The 21450-nt window shown below is 38.4% G+C and overlaps 4 protein-coding genes across 5 annotated transcripts in view; all 4 read left to right on the top strand.

The window, feature by feature from the left end:
* The first annotated feature begins 66 nt into the window (after positions 1–66).
* Positions 67–1926, top strand: cth1 (cysteine three histidine 1). The gene is made up of 2 exons (XM_060873437.1): positions 67–254; positions 602–1926. The coding sequence occupies exons 1-2, from the start codon at positions 243–245 to the stop codon at positions 1541–1543; spliced, it is 954 nt and encodes a 317-aa protein (XP_060729420.1). The 5' UTR covers positions 67–242; the 3' UTR covers positions 1544–1926.
* A 302-nt stretch (positions 1927–2228) lies between these two features.
* taf6l (TAF6-like RNA polymerase II, p300/CBP-associated factor (PCAF)-associated factor) lies at positions 2229–9247 on the top strand. Its single transcript, XM_060874263.1, has 11 exons — positions 2229–2767; positions 2877–2963; positions 3741–3891; positions 3972–4022; positions 4143–4237; positions 4320–4394; positions 5058–5278; positions 6220–6352; positions 6432–6560; positions 7713–8203; positions 8655–9247. The coding sequence occupies exons 1-11, from the start codon at positions 2618–2620 to the stop codon at positions 8992–8994; spliced, it is 1923 nt and encodes a 640-aa protein (XP_060730246.1). The 5' UTR covers positions 2229–2617; the 3' UTR covers positions 8995–9247.
* Positions 9248–9712: 465 nt separating this feature from the next.
* Positions 9713–13014, top strand: kcnk7 (potassium channel, subfamily K, member 7). Its single transcript, XM_060873436.1, has 3 exons — positions 9713–10046; positions 11744–12139; positions 12680–13014. The coding sequence occupies exons 1-3, from the start codon at positions 9713–9715 to the stop codon at positions 13012–13014; spliced, it is 1065 nt and encodes a 354-aa protein (XP_060729419.1).
* Positions 13015–19449: 6435 nt separating this feature from the next.
* ehbp1l1a (EH domain binding protein 1-like 1a) overlaps positions 19450–21450 on the top strand; it is a 38898-nt gene continuing 36897 nt past the window's right edge. The window contains exon 1 of one of the 2 annotated variants that reach the window (XM_060874259.1): positions 19450–19984. In XM_060874259.1, coding sequence (XP_060730242.1) covers positions 19881–19984 — 104 coding nt within the window. In that variant the 5' untranslated portion in view covers positions 19450–19880. The remainder of the gene's footprint in view (positions 19985–21450) is intronic. The other variant, XM_060874260.1, reaches the window with a different exon arrangement.

Raw genomic sequence — 21450 nt, 5'->3', positions numbered from 1 at the left:
ATATCAATTTAAAAAGGGAAGGCGGGAAATCAAAGACGCTTTATAATAACCAGGGGACGCAGGGTTCAGTACGTGTGACTTGCCTTGTTCAAGGTGCAAGCATCGTCTTATCATTTCTCATTTCTGCAATAATCAGCTCTTTCTAAAGGTTTATCCGTTTATTTACTTTATTGCTCGTCTTTGGAATCGGTTGTGAAGACGGTGCACAACAACAAGCTGTGGAGTCACTAAACAAACACACAATGATGCTCGAGGTAGGTTTTGTGTTATTGTTTTGTGTCTCTTGCATCCCAATTAAGCTACAAGCTGATGTGTTGGAATTGATTCTGCTCATGGAGTTCAATTGTATTTTAAAACTCTTGTTTTTGTAATTCTGTGCTTAATGACTATTATTATTATTATTATTATTATTATTATTAATAATAGAAAAAGGACAATTTTAGGAACACGTACTACACGTGACGTATTGGACTCCAGCCAGGATGCTGGTTCGCCCCTGATGTTATGAGTGACTAGTATTTATTGGTGTATTTCAGGATATTTAACTAGTTTTAAATGGTTTTGTATTAACGGTTTGTAAATGTGTTTAATTTGACCCCAGACCAGCAAAGATGACCTGCTGCTGTTTCCGTCAGAGGGCAGTGATGAGGCCTTTTTCCCAGCAGAGAGTTTGGCTAGTGGTGGTCAGTCCTTGGCTGACGCTTTGCTGCCTTTGGTTGCGTCTCCGTCTCCTCCTCTGAACCCGTGGCTCTGCTCCACCCGCTACAAGACGGAGCTGTGCAGCCGTTATGCGGAAAGTGGCACGTGTAAGTATGCAGAGCGATGCCAGTTTGCTCACGGCCTTCACGATCTCCACGTGCCCTCACGCCATCCCAAGTACAAGACGGAGCTGTGCCGCTCCTTCCACGCTGCTGGTTTCTGCATGTATGGAAGCCGCTGTCTCTTCGTGCATGGCTTAAAGGAGCAAAGACCAGTTCGGCACAGACGTCGCAATGTTCCCTGCCGCACATACCGCGCCTTTGGTGTGTGCCCCTTTGGCACACGCTGCCACTTCCTCCATGTTGAAGGTGGTTCCGAGTCAGATTGTGCTGAGAAGACCTGGCATCACCCTTCCCGTGCCAGTGAATGGAAACCCCGTGGTGCCCTCTGCCGCACCTTCAGTGCTTTTGGCTTTTGCCTGTATGGCACTCGCTGCAGATTCCAGCACGGCCTCCCCAATACAGTAAAGGGCCTCGACATGAGCCAGGCATCCTGGTCGCCACAACTGCCTGGTAGGGCGCTTTCACCTGCCTCAGATATGCAGTCCTCCTCTCCATCTTCCTCAGCCTCCTCATCACCTCAGTCATTGCTGGCATCACCTGCGTTCCCTGATGACTCTGGACCTGTCACACCCCCGTCTGCAGAAGTGGTGGCCAACAATGCTTTCACTTTTAGCAGTCAGCACCTGAACGACCTGCTGCTGCCGCTGGCCTTCAGACTCCAACAGCTGGAGCAAGCATCTAACCTCCGTGCTGGTTTGCTGGACCAACCACTGCTGCCATAACGTTAACGCATGTCAATCCTTTTGTAAATTAATGGATTTTTGGTGGCCTTTATTTTTTTTAAATTTTTTTTTTTTTTTTAATGGCCTTTGAGATTTATTTTGTGTGTGAAATTTAGATGGCTTTTACTGCTACTTCAAGTCTGTCCATTGGTCCAAGTCTATTAGTGGCGAGTCTAATTTGATGCATTAGGCTGCTGTAAATTGTATTTTAACCTGTTGTATGTACAGTATATATGGAGCCTTTGGGACATGATGTGAATGTGTTATTTATGGATTTTTAATTTAAATTGTGCTACTTAAATTATTGTTTCAGGATTGGCTTCTTCTGCATCCTTTGATCTTAATAAAACCACTGACTATCGTTAGTGCGATTCTCAACAAAACTTGTGTCTTCCTTATTGGTCCTGTATAAAGAACTACTCTGAAAATTATACTGCATTTTCTCCAGTCCTTGACTAGGGCTTTTTTTATTATTATTTATTTTTTTTGTTTTAAAAATTGGCTTCACCTGCTCTAACGACCCCATCAATGCGGGCTGGACAATTATAGGCGTTTTCTGAGTGCTGAACATGGAGCTCACTGGGGTCACTCCACAACCACCCTCTGGCGCTTCATTACGCGCGCGGTCTCTGCGCATGTGCCAGCTTTTAACCCATTAAGACTTTTATTTTGAATACTGGAACATGGCGCATGGCAAGAATACATTATGAGCACCGGAAGATAAAATGTATCGAATAATTTGACCGATGGACACAAAGTTAATATTTTCTAACACACGAACCCGGGTTGCTGATAGGCTCGAATAACCTGCCTGATTAAGTCGGCTTGCCAAAAGCAGGGCTTTTCTCAGTGTAGCTATATTCTCGCTCGCTTGTGGTACAGAAGTGCTGTTTTGCCTTCTCCTTTTAAAAAAAAAACAAAACACTCCCCTTAGGTCTTTTATTGTAATCAGCTCTATTATGTTAAAAACAGCCAGGTTCACGAATGAGCTAAAAGCGCCTGCGCTCCCCATGTGAGCCCTCACATTAGGCGCTGTATTAAAGTTGAACTTGTGTTTGGACGCTTATTACGAAGATGACTGAGACAAGAGAAGAGCGTCGCTTCGCAGAAGTATCTCGTGACTCCATCAAGCTGATGGCTGAGAGCGCTGGTGTTGAGATTGGGGATGATTTAGCCTCGATGCTCTCAGAAGACGTGTGTTATCGCCTCAGAGAGGCAGCACAGGTAAACTTCCATCCTGAACGACACCAGATCTTACACACGTAGTTCGCATGATACTCAGGACAAACCTAGTTTTGGCAGTGCATATAAATTTCACACGTTCTTCCTCTAGAACAGCTCACAGTTTATGAGACACGCCAAGAGACGAAAACTGACTGTAGAGGACTTTAACAGAGGACTGCGGTGGAGCAATACAGAGGTAAACTCTCACAACACACCTCATACACTCTGCTTTAAACTATTACATTATATGTGCATACAGTGTATTTACCTTGAGTCATTGAAAACAGTTTATCTTGATATGAAGTGCAAGAATAAGACACAAGTTTGGAACTAGTGGATTTAAGGGATGTTTTGGTTACGATGTTTCACATTTCAAGAGATATTTTCTAGCCTCAGACCTTTATTTGTTCTTGTACCAAACCGACATGACGGTACCATGTCGACAAATACAGTTTACAGACATCCAGGTTAGTCCAAATCCAGTTTATTCCGATTCTCAGCAGTCAGCAAACACTGTCTGTGCGTAGACAAGCTGTTTAGTGAAAATAACATGATAAAGTACTGAGTAATTATCAAACATTTGCTGGTCTGTTTAGTCATGTAATAGGAAAGCTACTGTATATATTTTATTTATAATAAAACATATCAGTTGTCAGCGGTGGTCTCTGTAATGTCTTTTGGCAGATGATGGCAGATTTTTCAGCAGGGATTTATGCAGCACCAGACACTCAGATATTTCATATGCAGTATGTAATTATAATACAAGTCTCACAATTATGGCTCTATTAGCAGCTTATATCTGCCATTGTCAGCCCCTTCAGTTTGATGACACAGAAATCACATGATTAATTGCACCCACATAGATTTAAAATTCACTTAGTTGTAATTATAGACCTAATTTTCTGTACTAGCCTTGATACAAGTGCTTCAAGGTTTTCTTCGGTTTCATGCATTTTTTTTTCTTTCATTTTAGGTTGTTTGTGGCTACGGTGCCCAAGATGCTGTACCGTTCCGGCCTCTAAAAGAGGGCGAGCTTTTCTTTGTTGAAGATCGGGAGGTGAATCTGGTAGAGTTGGCTCTTGCCACCAACATTCCCAAAGGTTGTGCTGAGACGACAGTGCGAGGTAAAACACTTTGACCCTTTCCGGTCTCAAGATTCTGGAGGATGTTTCGATTTGTGTTCACATTTATGTATCTTTGCTAGTGCACGTGTCTTATCTCGATGGAAAAGGAAATCTGGAACCTCAGGGCACAGGTGAAATACATTTTAATAGTTTTCTGCATTAGATATCCTGAAGAATAGATTTTAAGCCTTACAGTCTAGTAATAAGTAAAGTGTGGTTTTATGGTGGCATGACTAGTGTTTCCTTCTCAGTCCCTAGTGCTGTGCAGTCTCTGTCAGATGACCTCCTCAAGTATTATCAGCAGATCACTAGAGCCATTTTAGGAGAAGATCCACATCTTATGAAAGTATGAGCTGTTGATCAGATTAACTGCTGAGCTCTGATTAAAAAAACAAAAATTGCTAATTTCTCTCTTTTGAAAACACCAGGTTGCTTTAATGGATCTTCAGTCCAACTCTAAGATTGCTGCTCTTCTGCCTTATTTTGTTTACGTCATCAGTGGGGTATGTGACCTTTCCTATTAAAACATATAAATTGTAAGATGGAGAAAACTGGACAATCTGATACATTAAGTTAATAAACTGTTGATCACCTGGTTTTTATTTTTTTTTCACAAATAACTGTCTAAACTTAACTCTAGATTATTTCTAAATTGTCCATATTGTGTGAATGGGTGTGCAAGTGTGTGTATGTGTTATTGTGCCCTTATCCCCTGGTTAGCCTCCAGGTTCCGCATGACCCTTTAGGATAAGTGGTACAGAAAATGGATGGATGTTGTAGGGTAAAAAAAACAAAAAACAACTCAGAGTAAGCAGTAGTTCTGTGATTGGACACACCTTGTTAATGAGGGGTCAAAGGAAAATGGACAGACTCATTCAAACAGGAAGGGCACAGTAACTCATACAATCACTCGTTACAACAGTTGTGAATAGAAAAGCATCTCCAAATGCACAGTTATCTACTTTTAGAATGGGGTTCCTAATAATGTGGTTGTTAGTGTGTATTCATTCATTTTGTGTTGCTAAGTTTCTACTGATCTTGTGGTCTTCCAAATATTATTGTCAGTTAGATGTCTCCACTTACTAGGTACAGCAAAAGTGTGAGTGAACATGGTCTACGATTAGTCTGTTTTTTTTTATTAATAAATCATCATGTACCCTCATTAGGTGAAGTCGGTAAGTCATGATCTGGATCAGCTGAACCGGCTGTTGCACATGGTGAAGAGTCTGGTTCAGAACCCATATCTGTATCTTGGCTCGTATGTGCGCAGTCTGGTCTCCAGCGTCATGTATTGCATCCTGGAGCCACTTGCTGCCTCTATTAATCCACTCAACGACCACTGGACCCTGCGGGACTACGCTGCTCTGCTTCTCAGTCACATTTTCTGGTATATATCATATACTACTACCACATTAACATTAAACATACACACATAGTCCAGGGTATTGGATACTGTCAAGTTGATAGCCAATAATCTTGAACATGTGTTTTTATCACAAAATGCTAATGGTCTGTAACTGTAGTCAAGTGGGGCTTGGCAGTGATGTCTTTTTGTTGCCATGACAACCAAGTGAACAACTTCTGCTAACATAAGACATGCAAAGTACTGAGAGTTTATGACAGTAACAAGTAACATGACCATCATACTATGGATTTCAAGCTTATGGAAGTAATTTTACCAGCTATCTGAAGGACTCGTATTGTTGACGTATCGTATTGCTAAAAATCATATCAAACTGCTTCCTACTCAAAAAAATATACTCAATAGGATATACAGATTAAATCTGTACAACAATACAGTTTTGATAGTTTGGACTATTAATATTTTTATATGTTAATGTTTCTTTAGTAACAAACACCGGGACTTGTATGGTACAGGGTCTCTCCATTAAACACATAAAAATTTTGTATAATATATAATTGTTGATATTCTGAAATATGCTGAGGAGGTGTTTATTTAGCTTTTTTTTTTCTTAGGAGTGATCTATTTCAGCTCACTGAACAGTAATAGGCAAAGCTGTATGTTTTCTGCTATGCATTTTTGTCACATTTACTTGAGCCTGAAAAAAAAAAAGGTTGTGATGGAGCAAGCGATTTATAGCTGCTAAACACAATTTTTTTGTGAAATGGTTCTGCTCTCATACTGTGTGGATTCAATTATGATGATGTTGAATATTCTGTCCAGCTCATGGTAAAGTAACAAAATTAAATGTGGGGAAAAAAGTTTTGGTCAATCAATGAATGCCGAAGTATATGCATTGTTAATGCATTGTTTGGTATTTTTGTATCTGCTTTGATTTTGAAGGCTTTGTGTGTTTTTTGGTATAGGACCCATGGTGATCTGGTGAGTGGACTGTATCGTCAGATTCTGTTGTCACTGCAGAAGGTCCTGTCAGACCCAGTGCGTCCTCTCTGCTCGCACTATGGAGCGGTGGTCGGTTTACATGCTCTCGGCTGGAAGGTAACTCACACACATGAAGATAGGCTCGAGTAATGCTCTGAGCTATGCATGTACATGAGTGTATTTGTGTTTACTTCAGGCTGTAGAGCGCGTTTTATATCCCCACCTGCCTGCATACTGGGCGAATCTGCAGGCCGTGCTGGACGATTACTCTGTCTCGAATGCACAAGTAAAAGCAGATGGGCACAAAGTCTATGGAGCAATTCTTGTAAGTTTAGTGTATCATTATTTCAGTTTCAGTTTGATCCAGAAATGCTTGGAATAGAAATTTATTTAAATTTATGTAAATGTATATTTATGCAGATTTCATAAAATACATGTCAGCTATGGTATTGAAGATGGTGTATTATTTGGCATATTATTTGAGTGATGCTGTTTAGATTTCATGTCTATTTTCTTTAAAAAATATATCTCATTCTCTTAAAGTGTGATATACACGTAAACTCATTGAGCACTTTATTAGGAAAACCTGCACACCACAGGTTTTTTTGTAGTCAAATGTGTTCTGGGCAGTACATGGATAAAATCATGCAGATATGAATCAGCAGCTTTTGGTAATGTTTTCACATCAAGGGGAACAATAAAATCTCATTGATTTTGCGAGTCAGTGCCCGATAGGCTGGTTTGAGTATTTCTCTTTCTGCTGATTTCTTGCAATTTACACACAACAGCCTCCAAGCGTTCTCTAGAGTAGAAAAAACATTCTGTGAGCAGCAGTTCTGCAGAACTGAACACCTTGTGGATGAAAGAGGTCAAAAGAGAATGGCCACACTGGTTTGAGCTGGCAAAGGCTACATAGATGCAGATATCAACTCTGTACAATTGCAGTGAACAGCATCTCAGAATGCACAGCATGCTAAACCTTGACTCACATGCACTACAACAGCAGAAGACTCATCAGGTTCAAATTTTGTCAGCCAAGAATAAAAAGCTGAGGCTACCGCAGGCACAAACTCACCAAAACTGGACAGTTGAAGACTTGAAAAACAAAACTTGGTCTAATGAATCTTGGTTTCTGCCAAGGCACATCGATGGTAGAGTCACACCAGCCTGAGTATTGTTGTGAATGTGCATCCTTTTATGGCCACAAATGACTGTCATCTAATGATTAATTCCATTGTGATAATGCACCATTCCACAAAGCTATTCATCTCCATCTGGTTCCTACATGGTGTAGAATCTATGCTATGAAGAAGTTCTGCTTTTTTAAGAGCAAACAGATGCAGCGTTCCAAATAAAGTGCTCAGTGAGTTGAACTTGTAATGTCTTAAATTCACATTTGCATACCTCATAGGTTTCATCTATGAGACGCCTCTCTTGTACTTCCTGAAACCTTTACAACTCTCATCCTGTCCACCAGGTGGCAGTGGAGCGTTTGCTAAAAATGAAAGCTGTGAGTTTAACTGCAGAAGGGAGTCCTGCTGCTCTTCAGAGTTCTGGGGGTGGAGGGATGTGCTTTAGAGAAAGCTCACCAGGCCTCAGTCCACCTCCTGAACCCCTCTCTGAAGCCCCTCTGGGTATTGCAAGCCACTTGCAGGCAGCAGGAACAGGATGCCAGTGGGAAGACTGGACCCCTGTCTCACTACCTGCTATGTACTGCGAACTCTACTCCTTCTTTGGGGATAGTTTGGCTGTGCGTTTTAGCACAGGTCCTGCATTAGGCAGTGCACCAGCTGCAGCTCCAGTGCAACCTACTGATGCACGAAAAGAGTCAGGGAGTGGCACAGGCAGCATGGAAAGCACACGCAAGATGCCACAGCTCACTGCCAACATGAACCTCAGTCCCAGACCAGATGGAAGCCCACGTACTGAGACTGTACCACCTACTCTAGGTGCTACAGCATCAGGGAGGTATGTACAGGTCAAGGTCTAATGCAGCGCACATGTTGAATATGATTTTTTTTTACATTATGATTTATTGCTTGATATTTTCTTGGAGATATAGGGTGATTTGTGTTTTGCCCTGCTTTACATACATTAGGTCTCATAGTGGGGCCCCTGGGCCCCAAGCAGAGCATTTTTTTTTTTACTGGTGGAAATCACAAGGTTAATTATCTGTAACATTTCAGTCACAATTATTAACAGGTTAATGTGTAAGCGGAAGGTTTAAGAATTATAAAGCTGTATAGCATCAATAAATATCCAAAATATCATTGGGCACACTTAAATAATGAAAGTATTTGAAAAGGTTTGAGGATGCCTGTGTTTGAATTTTGCATCTATATATTTATATCATTTTTGATTTCATGAAAGGAGCAATGATGTCTGGGGATCAAATGCTGTTTTTGCTTTTGACGCACAGGTCTCTGGCTCGTTCGTCTTCCTCTTCCTCATCCGCAGCCCCTCGTTCGAGGTCCTCCTCCCGTCCAGGGCGTTCTGCCAGCCAATCTAGAGACATCTTCCCAAAAGCTCGCTTCCTGCCTTCCCAGTTGGGGCCTCCAGCCTTCTCCTTTTTGATTGGTGGCCGTCAGATGGGCCGGCGATGCCAGGGTCGACGTTTCCAGACGAGCTTTACTCCAACTTCATCCGTCAGCTCCCTTCCTCCTCGGGCCTATGCCCACAAACTACCGGTTATCGGGAGAGTAAGCAAACCAGTTAGACGCTGGACCTGCTCTCATTATTCACTGTATCTGCCTCTTTAATGCACACAGAGAAACTGGGTTGGCTGGTTGTACCATGTAACCAGCTACATTAGCTTCCTCATGAACCTTATAATTTAGATTTAGAACAGCTGCAAAACTGAAGGTTGACCGCAGCCATGTTTTTCTCAATACACACCAGAAACTAACACCAGCTCTTTGATTTCTTTTTGAAATACCATTTTGTTGAATGTTTTGTAAGTGGATGTTATGTAAGTGGAAAATTGTAAAATAAAGCCAAGCATCTGGAAGCCTACATATTTTGTCTCATACTCGGACCAAGCGATTCTTAAAGATGTCTATTCTTTTTTTATAGGTATTGTAACACTGAAATAATTCAATCTTTGGCTTGTTGAAACTTACGATAGTATGTTTTAGAAAAAGGTTAAACCCTTTAGAAAGCCAAAAAATCTAAAAAAAAAAAAAAAACCTTTGCAGAACCCATTTCTAAAAGTGTCATTTAAGGCAGTTCAAGACTTAAAATCACAATTATATATGATATACTGCATGTGGTCTTATACAGAGTATTTTTATAAACATAGATATTTAAGACTCTAGATCTGGATTCTTGTACAGACCGCACCGACTCTGTCAAGGTAATCCTGATCTGCTATATGCTGCCGAGTTCATTAAATATTCAACACCTTGCTGAGAGATTTAGACTGGATTTGGTTACATTCAGAACAGAGCAGTACTAACTGCCTGTGGATCAGATCGGATTATGGCTAAAAACATGGAATCTTTGCTGAATTTCTGTCGAAGTTACGCTTTCTTCTTTTTGCTTGTTGGTTATCTCCTCTACATGATTATCGGTGCAGTTATTTTCATGTTGCTTGAACAACCTGAGCAGGATTTGCTTGTTGCTGAAGTCCATGAACTTCAGGTGAGGTTTTTAGAGAACCATGGATGTATGAAAGAAAGTGATTTGGATCGTTTACTGAGGAAGTTGCTCCATGCTGGTAAGCGTGGGGTAACTATAAAGGCCGACAATAACGAGTACAACTTTGACTTCACTTCATCGCTGTTTTTTGTCATAACCTTCCTCACAACTACAGGTGAGCCACAGAGTACAACAAATAGAATTATGGCAAGTGAATTTACTTTAATTACTATGGCATAGTTTCTTTAATTCTTTCTTTAATTGATGGAAACAGGCTTAATGTTCTAGTGATACACATTTCCATGCAAAGAATGATTGCATTTTAAAACAATATTGTAAGCTAATAGAACTTCTTCCACTTAACATACATACGCACAGACTCATATAATATATATATGATGGCTTATGCACAAACTCCTGACTGTACTCTTTCTATACCTATCGTTTAGTTCTCATTTAGTATGTGAAACATTAAAGTTACATTTAATCCAATTACACTTCAAAACGTCTGTTAGCTTTGCTAAGAGAGCAAAGCTAAACTCTGAACCTTAAAAGATGTACTGTAACTATATACATACTCACTTTAGGCAGTGTGTTTACCATCACCTTCCCTTACTTTAAATATTATTTTGAATTTTACATAAAATAAGGGATGGTTAACAAAAAAGTGAAAAAAACCTAAAGTGAGTATGTATATATTTACAGTACATCTTTTAAGGAGAGGTTCAGAGTCTGAGGGGATTAGGGACAAACACCTAGGAGATTTTATTTTTTAAATGAGTTCAAAATATCTGTTCTGAATAATATTTTGATGGCGTAAAATCCTTCAAAATGTCAGATTTATGTCTGCATTGTATGTATTCAACATATATTAAGTAATTAAACACTCCACAACTGTACAGAGACCTTAGAAGTGACAGAAGATAGCAATCTATCCTCTATACACACATATACTATATATGTCTGAGGGGAAAAGAACAAAATGGACGTTAGTCATATGACAGGGTTTTTATACCAAATGTTACGTCACGCGCAGTCATAATTATTAGAGGGATTATTTGTATGTGTGCGCGCGTGTGTGTGTGTGTGTGTGTGTGAGTGTGTGCGTGTGTGCACGAGCACAAAAGAGGTTCCCAGGTGTTTCTCACCGCTCCAGGGGCTTACAGGTAGTAGCTTACTCAGGGTCCTAGTGCCCTACAGACAGTGAATGCTTAGCAAGCCAGGTCTGCAGTTGGTTTGAAAAATCTCGAGACACTTTGAGTTATTATACTGTAGATTCACAAGTGAGATATATATATATATATATATATATATATATATATATATATATATATATATATATATATATATATATATATACTTTATCATCTGAATTTAATAGCCAGTTGTAGAAATGCTTTACACTGGAGACATAAAGTAACTGCTGTGGAAAACAGCTTTTAGCACTGCAGCCACAGCTGAGAATACAGTCTCCTTTTTTTTTTTTTTTTTTTTTTTTTTTGTTATTTATTGTTTGTATTTAATGGATTCTGCTTCAAAGCAGAAAAGCTCAGTGGAAGGCATTTGTCTTCATGGTGGTGTGTAGTGAGTTTGGACATCCTGTTTTCCTTCAGTGCACAATTTTGGAAAAGAATCACTTTGGAAGTTTATGGGGTCCTTAATATATAATAAGTTTATTGTTAAGGATGCTTTTTTCCTCCAGGTTTTTAACACCATTAAAATCAAATGACAAATCAGAACACTACATAACTTATTTTAGTATGATGTCATTGTATATGTGTGTGTGTGTGTGTGTGTGTGTGTGATCTACAAATATTCATTCTTAGAAAATAAAACCAAAGCATTGCTAACAGTTGTGTTGTGCATGTACAGGTTATGGTACAACTGTTCCACTGTCGGATGAAGGAAGAGTGTTTTGTATGCTTTATTGTGTCTTCGGTATTCCTCTCACCTTCCTCCTGCTCTCCTGTGTTACCAAAGCCCTGGTGCCTAGAGTGAGTCATGCTCCAATACGCCACCTTCACATCTACTGTGGTCTGTCTCGTAACAATGCTGAGCTGATTTACTGCGGAATATTAGCAGTGTGCACTGCGACACTGTTCTTCCTGCTGCCTGCTGTCATCCTCTGTCTGGTGGAGAAAGACTGGAGCTTTCTAGAATCATTCTACTTTTGCTTCATTTCACTCAGCACCATTGGATTGGGGGATTATTTGCCTGGTCAGACACACAATCAGGCTGCACGGCAAGCACTGGAATTCGCCACTTCTTGTGAGTCCAGGAAGAGTATTGTTTAAAAGCTAGGCTTTATTACAACCCCTGTGAAGCTCTCAGTTAATCCAGGTTGATTTCCTGACACCCAAAATACATAGCCATGCTCTGATGCGCACAGAACAAGCCTAGTCTAGTTACATCTGGACTAAGCTTTGTGTGTGTGTGTGTGTGTGTGTGTGTGTGTGTGTGTGTGTGTGTGTGTGTGTGTGTGTTTAGCCAATTGTCTGTTTTTAAAGAGTGCGGATCCTTCTTGCAGCCCCATCAACATTTTAGTGATATATTTCATTACATATTATATACCACTTGGAATTTAAGAATGTCTGTGTTAGTATCAGGATCCGGAATACAGTCCAGTCATGTAACATTCATAAGCATTTAATTATGCATAAGCACTTGTTATGTTCAGCAAGAACTTTATGCATTTATTTTTTACAATTATCATTAACTTCATATAATGATTAAAAAATCCTAGACATCTTTAAAAGCCTACAAAACATATAACTTGTATAATTTTATTAGGCTGCATCTTCTCCTCAGGTTACTTGGTGCTCGGTCTTATCGTCTTGCTTGTTGTTATGGAGAGCTTCTGGCAGCTACAGCAAGTGCGGGACGTGGTGCGCCTCTTTGCTGGACCTGCAGCATCTGCATTAACAGAAGATGGACTTGATGAGCTAGCGCTGTGTGAATGGACAGACAACCATGATAATCCAACACAGGATGTACAGTTCATGCCTCCTATCTCCATCATCTCACACAACATGCCTGACTCACCAACAACCCCTTGTGTTGAGGATTCATGCTCACCATTTACACCACAAGTGGCAAGATATAAGAAGACTCAGCCAGACACTGATCCAGATCAAAACAACTGATTACCAAAGACAAATGCTGTCTTTAAACATGGAAAATTACATTTTATTTCCAAGAATGAAAAAAAAAAGGGACAGAGCTTAGGTTACTTATTCTTGGGCTTTAAAACAAACCCTGTCTGATATGCTACTGATACCTTGATAACCTAAGGATTTATTCGAAACGAAAAACCATACAGGAATTTCCAGAAATCAGTTTTGTTCACATCAAAATCAGTTCCCCAATTTTTACTGTATTTTTCTTTTAAACTTTCAACCTCTTTATAGGCAACCATCATAAAAACATGAACAACATTCTTCAATATATTGTTAAATTAACTGCATAAATATACAGTAATATATCAAAGTAAATTTGTTCCAATATTTTCTTTTAGCATTTAAATGTTTGTGGTTAGTCTTTTCATAAATTGTGCTTAAGGCTGTAAGAGTTGAACTCCAGCTCATTAGAGATGGCAATATGAGACTCTATCAGCAGTGCACAAATCAAGGCATTTAGTAAAGGCCTGCACAACGATGTTTATGACGGTTGTCAGATGCCAAAACCACGTTAACAGCTTATAGTGAATAACAATGGTTTCTAACAATGGTTTATAAAAGCAGCAACAGAAAATAAGTGTTGCTTTACTGAGTACTGTACTATTTTACTGTACTGTTGTTTTACTGTCATGCTGTACCATGTTTTTTCCCTGTAATGGACTCAAACTCACTTGGAACACTTTAAATAAACAAATTGCTATGCTTTGTTGCAAGTGTATAAAGTATGCCATTCTTTCACCATTTTAGTCTATAATTAAATATTTTTCTGAGTTTTTTGTGGTGAGTTCGAAAACTCTTAGCCACTAGATGGAAACCTGTTCTCAGTGTTCAGGCTAAAGCAAACTTTTATATGAATGGAACATGTTTAAAAGATGTTGCATATGTTACAGAAAATGTAATATACAAAAAAGAGCTAAGGTCATTTATAACACTTGTATGAGGAGAGGAGAAGAAATGGAATGATGACTTTATAGCAAATTAAACAATATTAAATGTCAGATGGTTATTACATTATATTTTTGGCTGTTCGTTTTAGATTAGATTATATTAGATTAGATTCAACTTTATTGTCATTTTGCAAAGTACATTATAGTGTTAATTTCGTCAGACGAGACGAGACGAAATATGTTCGTCAACAACCTTTTTTTTTTTCATGACTAAGACGAGACGATGACAAGACTGCACCACTGTCCAAAAACGCTGACTAAGACTAAATTAACATGCATTACTCACTCACTCATTTTCTACCACTTATCCAAACTACCTCGGGTCACGGGGAGCCTGTGCCTATCCCAGGCGTCATCGGACATCAAGGCAGGATACACCCTGGACGGAGTGCCAACCCATCACAGGGCACACACACACACACACACACACACACACACACACACACACACTGATTCACTCACGCAATCACACACTAGGGACAATTTTCCAGAGATGCCAATCAACCTACCATGCATGTCTTTGGACTGGGGGAGGAAACCGGAGTACCCGGAGGAAACCCCTGAGGCACGGGGAGAACATGCAAACTCCACACACACAAGGTGGAGGCGGGAATCGAACCCCGACCCTGGAGGTGTGAGGCGAACGTGCTAACCACCGTGAGCCACCGTGCCCCCCCCCATACATTATTGTTGAAAAAAGACGAGGCGAAAATGTTTTGTATAAAATAAAAACTAAGATAAAATCTCTCTTCATTTTCGTCTACAATTGTCTCTGCTTTTTCATCAGCTGTTACGCCTTTAAAATATTCAGAACGAGTTCGCGGCTTCTCGCTGCTTATTGTGTGCTTAGAAACAATTCGTCCGAGCGCAAGTCCACCCCTGGTCTAGGCTTTTTGTGTTAAATTATATTTCCTGTCGCTGCGCAGCCTCTTTTATTGTACATGACAGCTTATGTCCCGATGACCGGTCTTTGCATTACGATTAAAAGCAGTATCAATAAAGTAAAAAATGTGATGTGCAGTCAAGTTCGAGTGAAACATATGTGAAACACTTTTTTTTACTGAAATGTTTATCAGTAATAATCTCAGTAATAATGTGTTATATTAAAAAAAGACTAAAATTTTTTGACTAAAACTAGACTAAAATTAAAAGACTTTTAGTCGACTAAAACCTGACTAAGATACCTTGAGTTTTCTTTTGACTAAAACTAGACTAAAATGACGAGACTTTTAGTCGACTAAAACTTGACTAACAAAAAAAGATATGTGAATGACTAAATATGACTAAAACTAACAAGGACATTTGGCACAAGACTAAGACTAAGACTAAATTAAAAATAGGTGACGAAATTAACACTAGTACATTATATATATATAAAAGGTGTTTGCCCCCTCCCACGTTTGTCACACTTTAATGTTTCAGATCATCAAATTTAAATATTAGTCAAAGATAACACAAGTAAACACAACATGCAGTTTTTAAATGAAGGTTTTTATTATTAAGGAAAAACAAAATAAAAATCTATATCTATATCTATATCTACATATATCTATATCTATATCTATATCTATATCTATATATATATATATACACACACAGAGAGAATGAAATGCACTAGATGACTCAGATACAGATAGTTTACCAAATATTGTGGTACTTCATGTCGTAGTTAATTCTCATGTTGCCCTTGAGTGACACAGTAGATTGTGGGCCAGCGTGTGCGTGATGAGGCTGCATGGTGACTCAGAGTCTGTGCCCAGCACTGTTGGCTCTGCCTTGACTCATCCAGGCTGACATAAACACTCCTGTCTGTGTAATGAACACATGAGATCACATGCTCCTAAAATGGCATGCTGTCAGCTCGGTCTGTGCCCTGGAAAGCTTCTGGACTCAACAGTGAATGTTGTCTGGAATTAACTTTCATTTTTTGTTTAGGATTAGGATTGTTTTTCCTGTTTCCATTGACAATATCAAGATCATTTTTTGGCTTCAGGAAGTAATCAGGGACTGCAATAACAGCCACTAAACACAGATATCTACACAGATGTTCACAGTAATCGATCAGTACAGTGGTGCTACCACTTCACAGCTCTAGATTCCTGGGTTTGAAACTCTGATTGATGACTGTCTATTCACACAGGTTCCTCTGAGTTCTCTGCTTTACTCCCACTGTCACACGTCTTGGCTAGACTAACGTTTTGGATTAGTATTTGATTGTGGGTTTGTAAAGACTGCTTTACAGTGAACTCCCTTTCCATCTGGGGTGATTTTTCCTGCCTCGTGTCTGGTGTTGCTGGGATTGACTTCAGATCCTGGATGAAGCAGTTACTGAAGATGAATGAATAATCAGTTAATACTAGCAATCTCTATTTTATACACTTCTTTTACTTGTTTATGTATGTCTTTAACTTTACTTTGTTAGATAGAAAAACCCTTTGTGTAAATTCCTTAAGAGGTGATTCAAAGAGATCTCTGTGAGACTTTAATACACAAAATAATTGAAAACCAACTTTACAATGCATGCCTTCACCATTCCTGAATGCAAGTACACAGTGTTCAGGATGGAATCCATTATAGAGATTTGAAAACAGGGATGTTATTGGTCTTGTGATATGAACAACTGTCAGTCATGAGGGAAAGTTTTAGAAAGGCATCTCACTAATGCCTTCTTGGCCAGAAGGGGGTTTTCCCAGCTCGACTGCATGATATAGTATAATTAAGATTAGACCCATATATTATTTTGGACACACACATTGTTTCTGTGGAGATACGAGGATCTTATTAACATCTGACAGATGAGACTTGTCATTTTGATGGACTGTTAGCAGGTGCTCCTGTAATGCATGTCTATATTTATCAAGGTGGCCTAAATGCAAGTTCTGATCTTTCAGTTGTTGCAACACGACCACAGCATTAAAATCTCTCACAGCTTATTGAAGATTTCTAAAACAGACCATCTTTGTAGTTTGAGACAAAAGGAGAATGTTCAGTGTATGTTTTATGGATGCAGAGAATTACCCTGATTTTATTCTCAGAATAGGAGCTAAATGGGAAAAACTTGAGACATAGATAAACTTTACTTAAAGTTGATACCCGTCTTCTAAGTAATTTAGCATTGAGCTCACTATTTAATTTGCAGTGGCACAAAATATAATCCTTCCAGGAGCAGGATTAAACACTAACACACACACACACACACACACACACACACACACACACACACACACACACACACACAAAGACATTATATGGACTTATATGTTTAAAAAATTCAATAAAATATCAGAACATTGCTGAATTTATTTATACAGATGTACAGAAATACAATATGCTTTCGGGTGGTTAGACCATCATTTGTAATTGTTATTTTATTATTAATTGTTTTTTTTGTATTGTATGGCAGTTTGGGATTTGATTGAGTTTCTGTGTGTTCTTTTATTTCTGTTTTATTTTTATGTTTTTAAAATGACCCATTATATTGTTTAATAAATCCATATATAGTATATAGATTTTTCTACTAAGTTTTACATATTTAATATATATATATATATATATATATATATATATATATATATATATATATATATATATATATATTTTACACATTTACATTATCAAAAGCATGTAAAAACAAACTGTGATAAAAAGCAAACTACCAAGGTGAAGGCTATCCTCTCTTATTGTACTTCCTGTTTGGTTGTTTTAATGTAAGTAATTCAGCCTATATAATAGCAGGAAATGCTAAAACCTATACACTGCCAACTCAGAGGAAGTTAACTGGCAGGAAAAGTGACCTTTCACCTCAACCTGACCGCTGAATCCCTTCTGTGTCTCCCTCTCTCTCAAGCCTTCTCCATTGTGTTATTCTTGGATCAGGGAATTTACCAACTTAAACCTATTTATACGACTTTAAACGGATTAAAGGTCAAGAATTTTTGTAAAAACATCTATATTTACAGTGTCACATATTTGGCTCTTGGGATACTTATTTAATCTGAAAACAGATAGGTTTATTTTACTTACTTAAAGCAGACATTGAGTCCTATCTTGATTTGGCTTATGAAAGTAAATCAAGTGATGTTTGAAATATCACACAGTAATTCTCTTAAAGAAGGAATGACAGATTTGCTTGGATGTTTTGGTGGTTAGTGGGTGACATCCAGCAGATCTCTGATGAACAGCAACAGACAGATGACCTTGTGAACAGCTCGCTGAGGTCTTTAAATCATCTCCCAGGAGAACACTGTTATGAAAAAACTGATTCATATCATCCAGTACCAGAGTGAAATAGTCAATCAGTAGAATGAACATAGTGTTTTTATTCCGGAAATAGCTATTTTAAGGCCATTTCCTTTGTGCTTAAAATAGCTGGGAAACAGGACTATGGAGCAGTGCTTATTAAACTGAACTTACCAAACCCATTTACTCTTTAGTTCGCCTTTATTTTCTCATACAGCTGTTTCCCAAAGCTTCTGATAAGCAGGCTTAATTTCACCAGGGAATAATTTCACCAAAGTCGACTAATCTCCAATGAAGATACTATAATTTTTATCTTTTATCTTTTTATCTATAATTACTCATCTGAAATTGCAGGACATTGGAATTGGAATATCATATCACAAAAACCTGGTATTTACATTTTGAATTTGACATAAATGTACATGCATCAGCACTGTTTAAAATAACTAGTCATATTAGTGATTTCTTCTAAATATCACCAATGATTTATTTTGGCCCACTGTCTGACCATAGATAAAATAATAATAAAATAATATATATATTTATATTAATTCAATATTAATATATAATATAATATATAGAATTATTCAATAATTCTGCAGTTCTTATGATTTTCTCTTCAAAATGACTGGTCCTATACCAGGCTAGTCATATATTTGTACATTTCATGCATACATTTTTTAAAGTTTTGATGCATTCATGTTGAAAGTAACTCTAAATATATATTTGACGTTGCAGCTAATGATATCTTAGAATGATACAATTGATGATTAAACAAATCCCCATAGCTACACTCCAAAATCTAGTGGAAACCCTTCCCATAAGAGTGGAGACTACTGTATAACAGCCAAATCCACATGTTTTTGGAATGGGATCTTCACCTAGCACATATGGATGTGATGTTCATTTGCCACAAACCTTTGTCCATTGTAGTGCACTTAGGCAATGTGTCTGATGGCCTTATTTAGTCATGAATACACTATATGGTAGACTTCCAATCATTGTATTGCTAATGTAGCATATTGCTTATTTGTTGGACCTAAAATGTCTATTTATGGTTAGCAAAATAAAAGTAAAAAATAATTTTAAGATACAGTTAATTACACTAGAACAGTAAAGACTAAACAAAACGAAAACGATTACTAACTGTAATATTTAATGGAAACATTTGGCTGTATCTTGATGTATATCCAAAACTGTAAACAAATCCCAGTATAAGATAAACAAAACAGTGTGTAAGCCACCTTTATTTATTTATTTGTTTGTTTGTTTGTTTGTTTCTTTCTTTCTTTCTTTTAAAACTCGAATAAATTTGTTTTTTTTTTCTCTACCTGAAGGTGGTAAAATATCAGTTTATTCAACACTGAAGGGTTTTCTTCCGTTTAGAAATCTTAATCGTCTCACCAATAACTAAAACTCGACATGACACACTGCTGCCTCTTCTTGTGTAGTGCGCTAGTGCGCTTTTGTGCTGTTTGTGACCGAGCCTCACTTTGACATTTGGCCCATGTGAGTGGAGGAAAGCGAGAAGAGGACAGAGGAATAAAGGAGTCACTTCTTTCGCTCAAATGTAGACTCTTCCTTGTTGAACAGACATTTTCGTGTGTAAATAAGAAGGAAAACTAAGCGGTTGGTACCAATGCAGCCATGACCTCCGTGTGGAAGAGACTTCAGCGCGTCGGCAAGAGAGCGTCAAAGTTCCAGTTTGTTGCGTCCTTTCATGAACTTACCGTCGAGTGCACCAAGAAATGGTATGTAGGCACTAAACACTGACATGACTTAAAGATGTATGAACGGAACAAGATATAACGTTTTTTTAGGAAAGTTTGTGTAAAGAGAAAAGGTCTAATTCTTTGGCTATCCGGTGTCCAGTGTTTTACAGAGGCTCCTTGACCAGAGCAGTCTGTCAGTAAGGTGTTTGTGGTGCTTTTCTTGTACACCAAACTGCCATATCAATGTTTAATACGATACAGACACGTTTTTGGGGGAGAAATGTGTGTGCCAAGCTCACATTTAACTATCACTTCCGTGTTGTTTTTCCCATGCCCTAACCCATGCTGTAGTGTTTTCTCACAGCCGAGACGCAGTATAGAGGATCTGAGCCATTGCTCTTGCAAATGCTTTCTCACAAGAGCTATAAAGACTGCACAAGCTACATTTAATGAACCCCTTCTGTATTTGTCACAAGTTAAATGAGCTGGAAGTGTAAACTGAAACTGTTTCTTTATACATCAGTGACTTTTCTTGCGCTTGTTCGTGGCCACATGGTGAAAAGTTGTGCATTGCACAAGTTTACTTTACTGACAGTTTGGCTAACAGAACTACAGAAATGAATCATATCTATCTATCTATCTATCTATCTATCTATCTATCTATCTATCTATCTATCTATCTATCTATCTGTCTGTCTGTCTGTCTGTCTGTCTATCTATCTATCTATCTATCTATCTATCTATATATTCATTTATTTATTTTAGAAAGCAACTCCACAGATATATCATGGTTATTATAATGTTGTTATTTATAGTGTGTTCTAAAGCCAGATGCTGTACATAATGTCTGTCAGGCTATAACAGAGAAGCCATTACTTTTATCATATTTACAAGGTGGATTTACTGCTGAATCTGTTGTAAAATTTAATCCTCTTTAAATGTGTGGGATTTTCTGTCATGATTATTCACATTTAAGTCATAACTGTAACTGTTGTGTTTAATATTTATCGTATTTATCTTTATATACACACAGTACACATTATTTTAGGTATTTGAAATGACATTGACTTTCTTTACGTAATAGCTGACGTACTTCACTGTATTGGTGTCTTTCAGATAGAAAATTAAATATATGTTGATGAAGGTGGCATGGGTGTAGCTTTGCCAACCCAGCTCTGGGGTCCTCAGTTTGATCTTTGGCTCAGGTTACAGTGTGGTGTTTTATGGGGGCTTTCACACTGGGAGTTTAGTCTTAAACAGATCACGGTTCGTGAAAAGTTGGTAATGTAAAAGCTGACATGTGGAGCAGGAAGCACACAGTGGTACTCAACACAAGACTACTGGCAGGAGTTTGTGTGAGTTCAGCTGCACTGGAACTGTGGCAACTCATACTCGGCTTTGCACTTCAGGAAGTAAAGTAAACTGCGCATGTGTTTAAACTGATGATGTGATCAGTAGTTTCCTCAACACACCATTTAGCTTTGAGGAGCCGTTGTGGGATACAG

Source organism: Tachysurus vachellii, chromosome 7 (genome assembly GCF_030014155.1).
Source record: "Tachysurus vachellii isolate PV-2020 chromosome 7, HZAU_Pvac_v1, whole genome shotgun sequence".
Taxonomy (NCBI): Eukaryota; Metazoa; Chordata; class Actinopteri; order Siluriformes; family Bagridae; genus Tachysurus; species Tachysurus vachellii.
The sequence above is the reverse complement of the archived record's forward strand: the minus strand, read 5'-3'. Positions and strand labels throughout refer to the sequence as shown.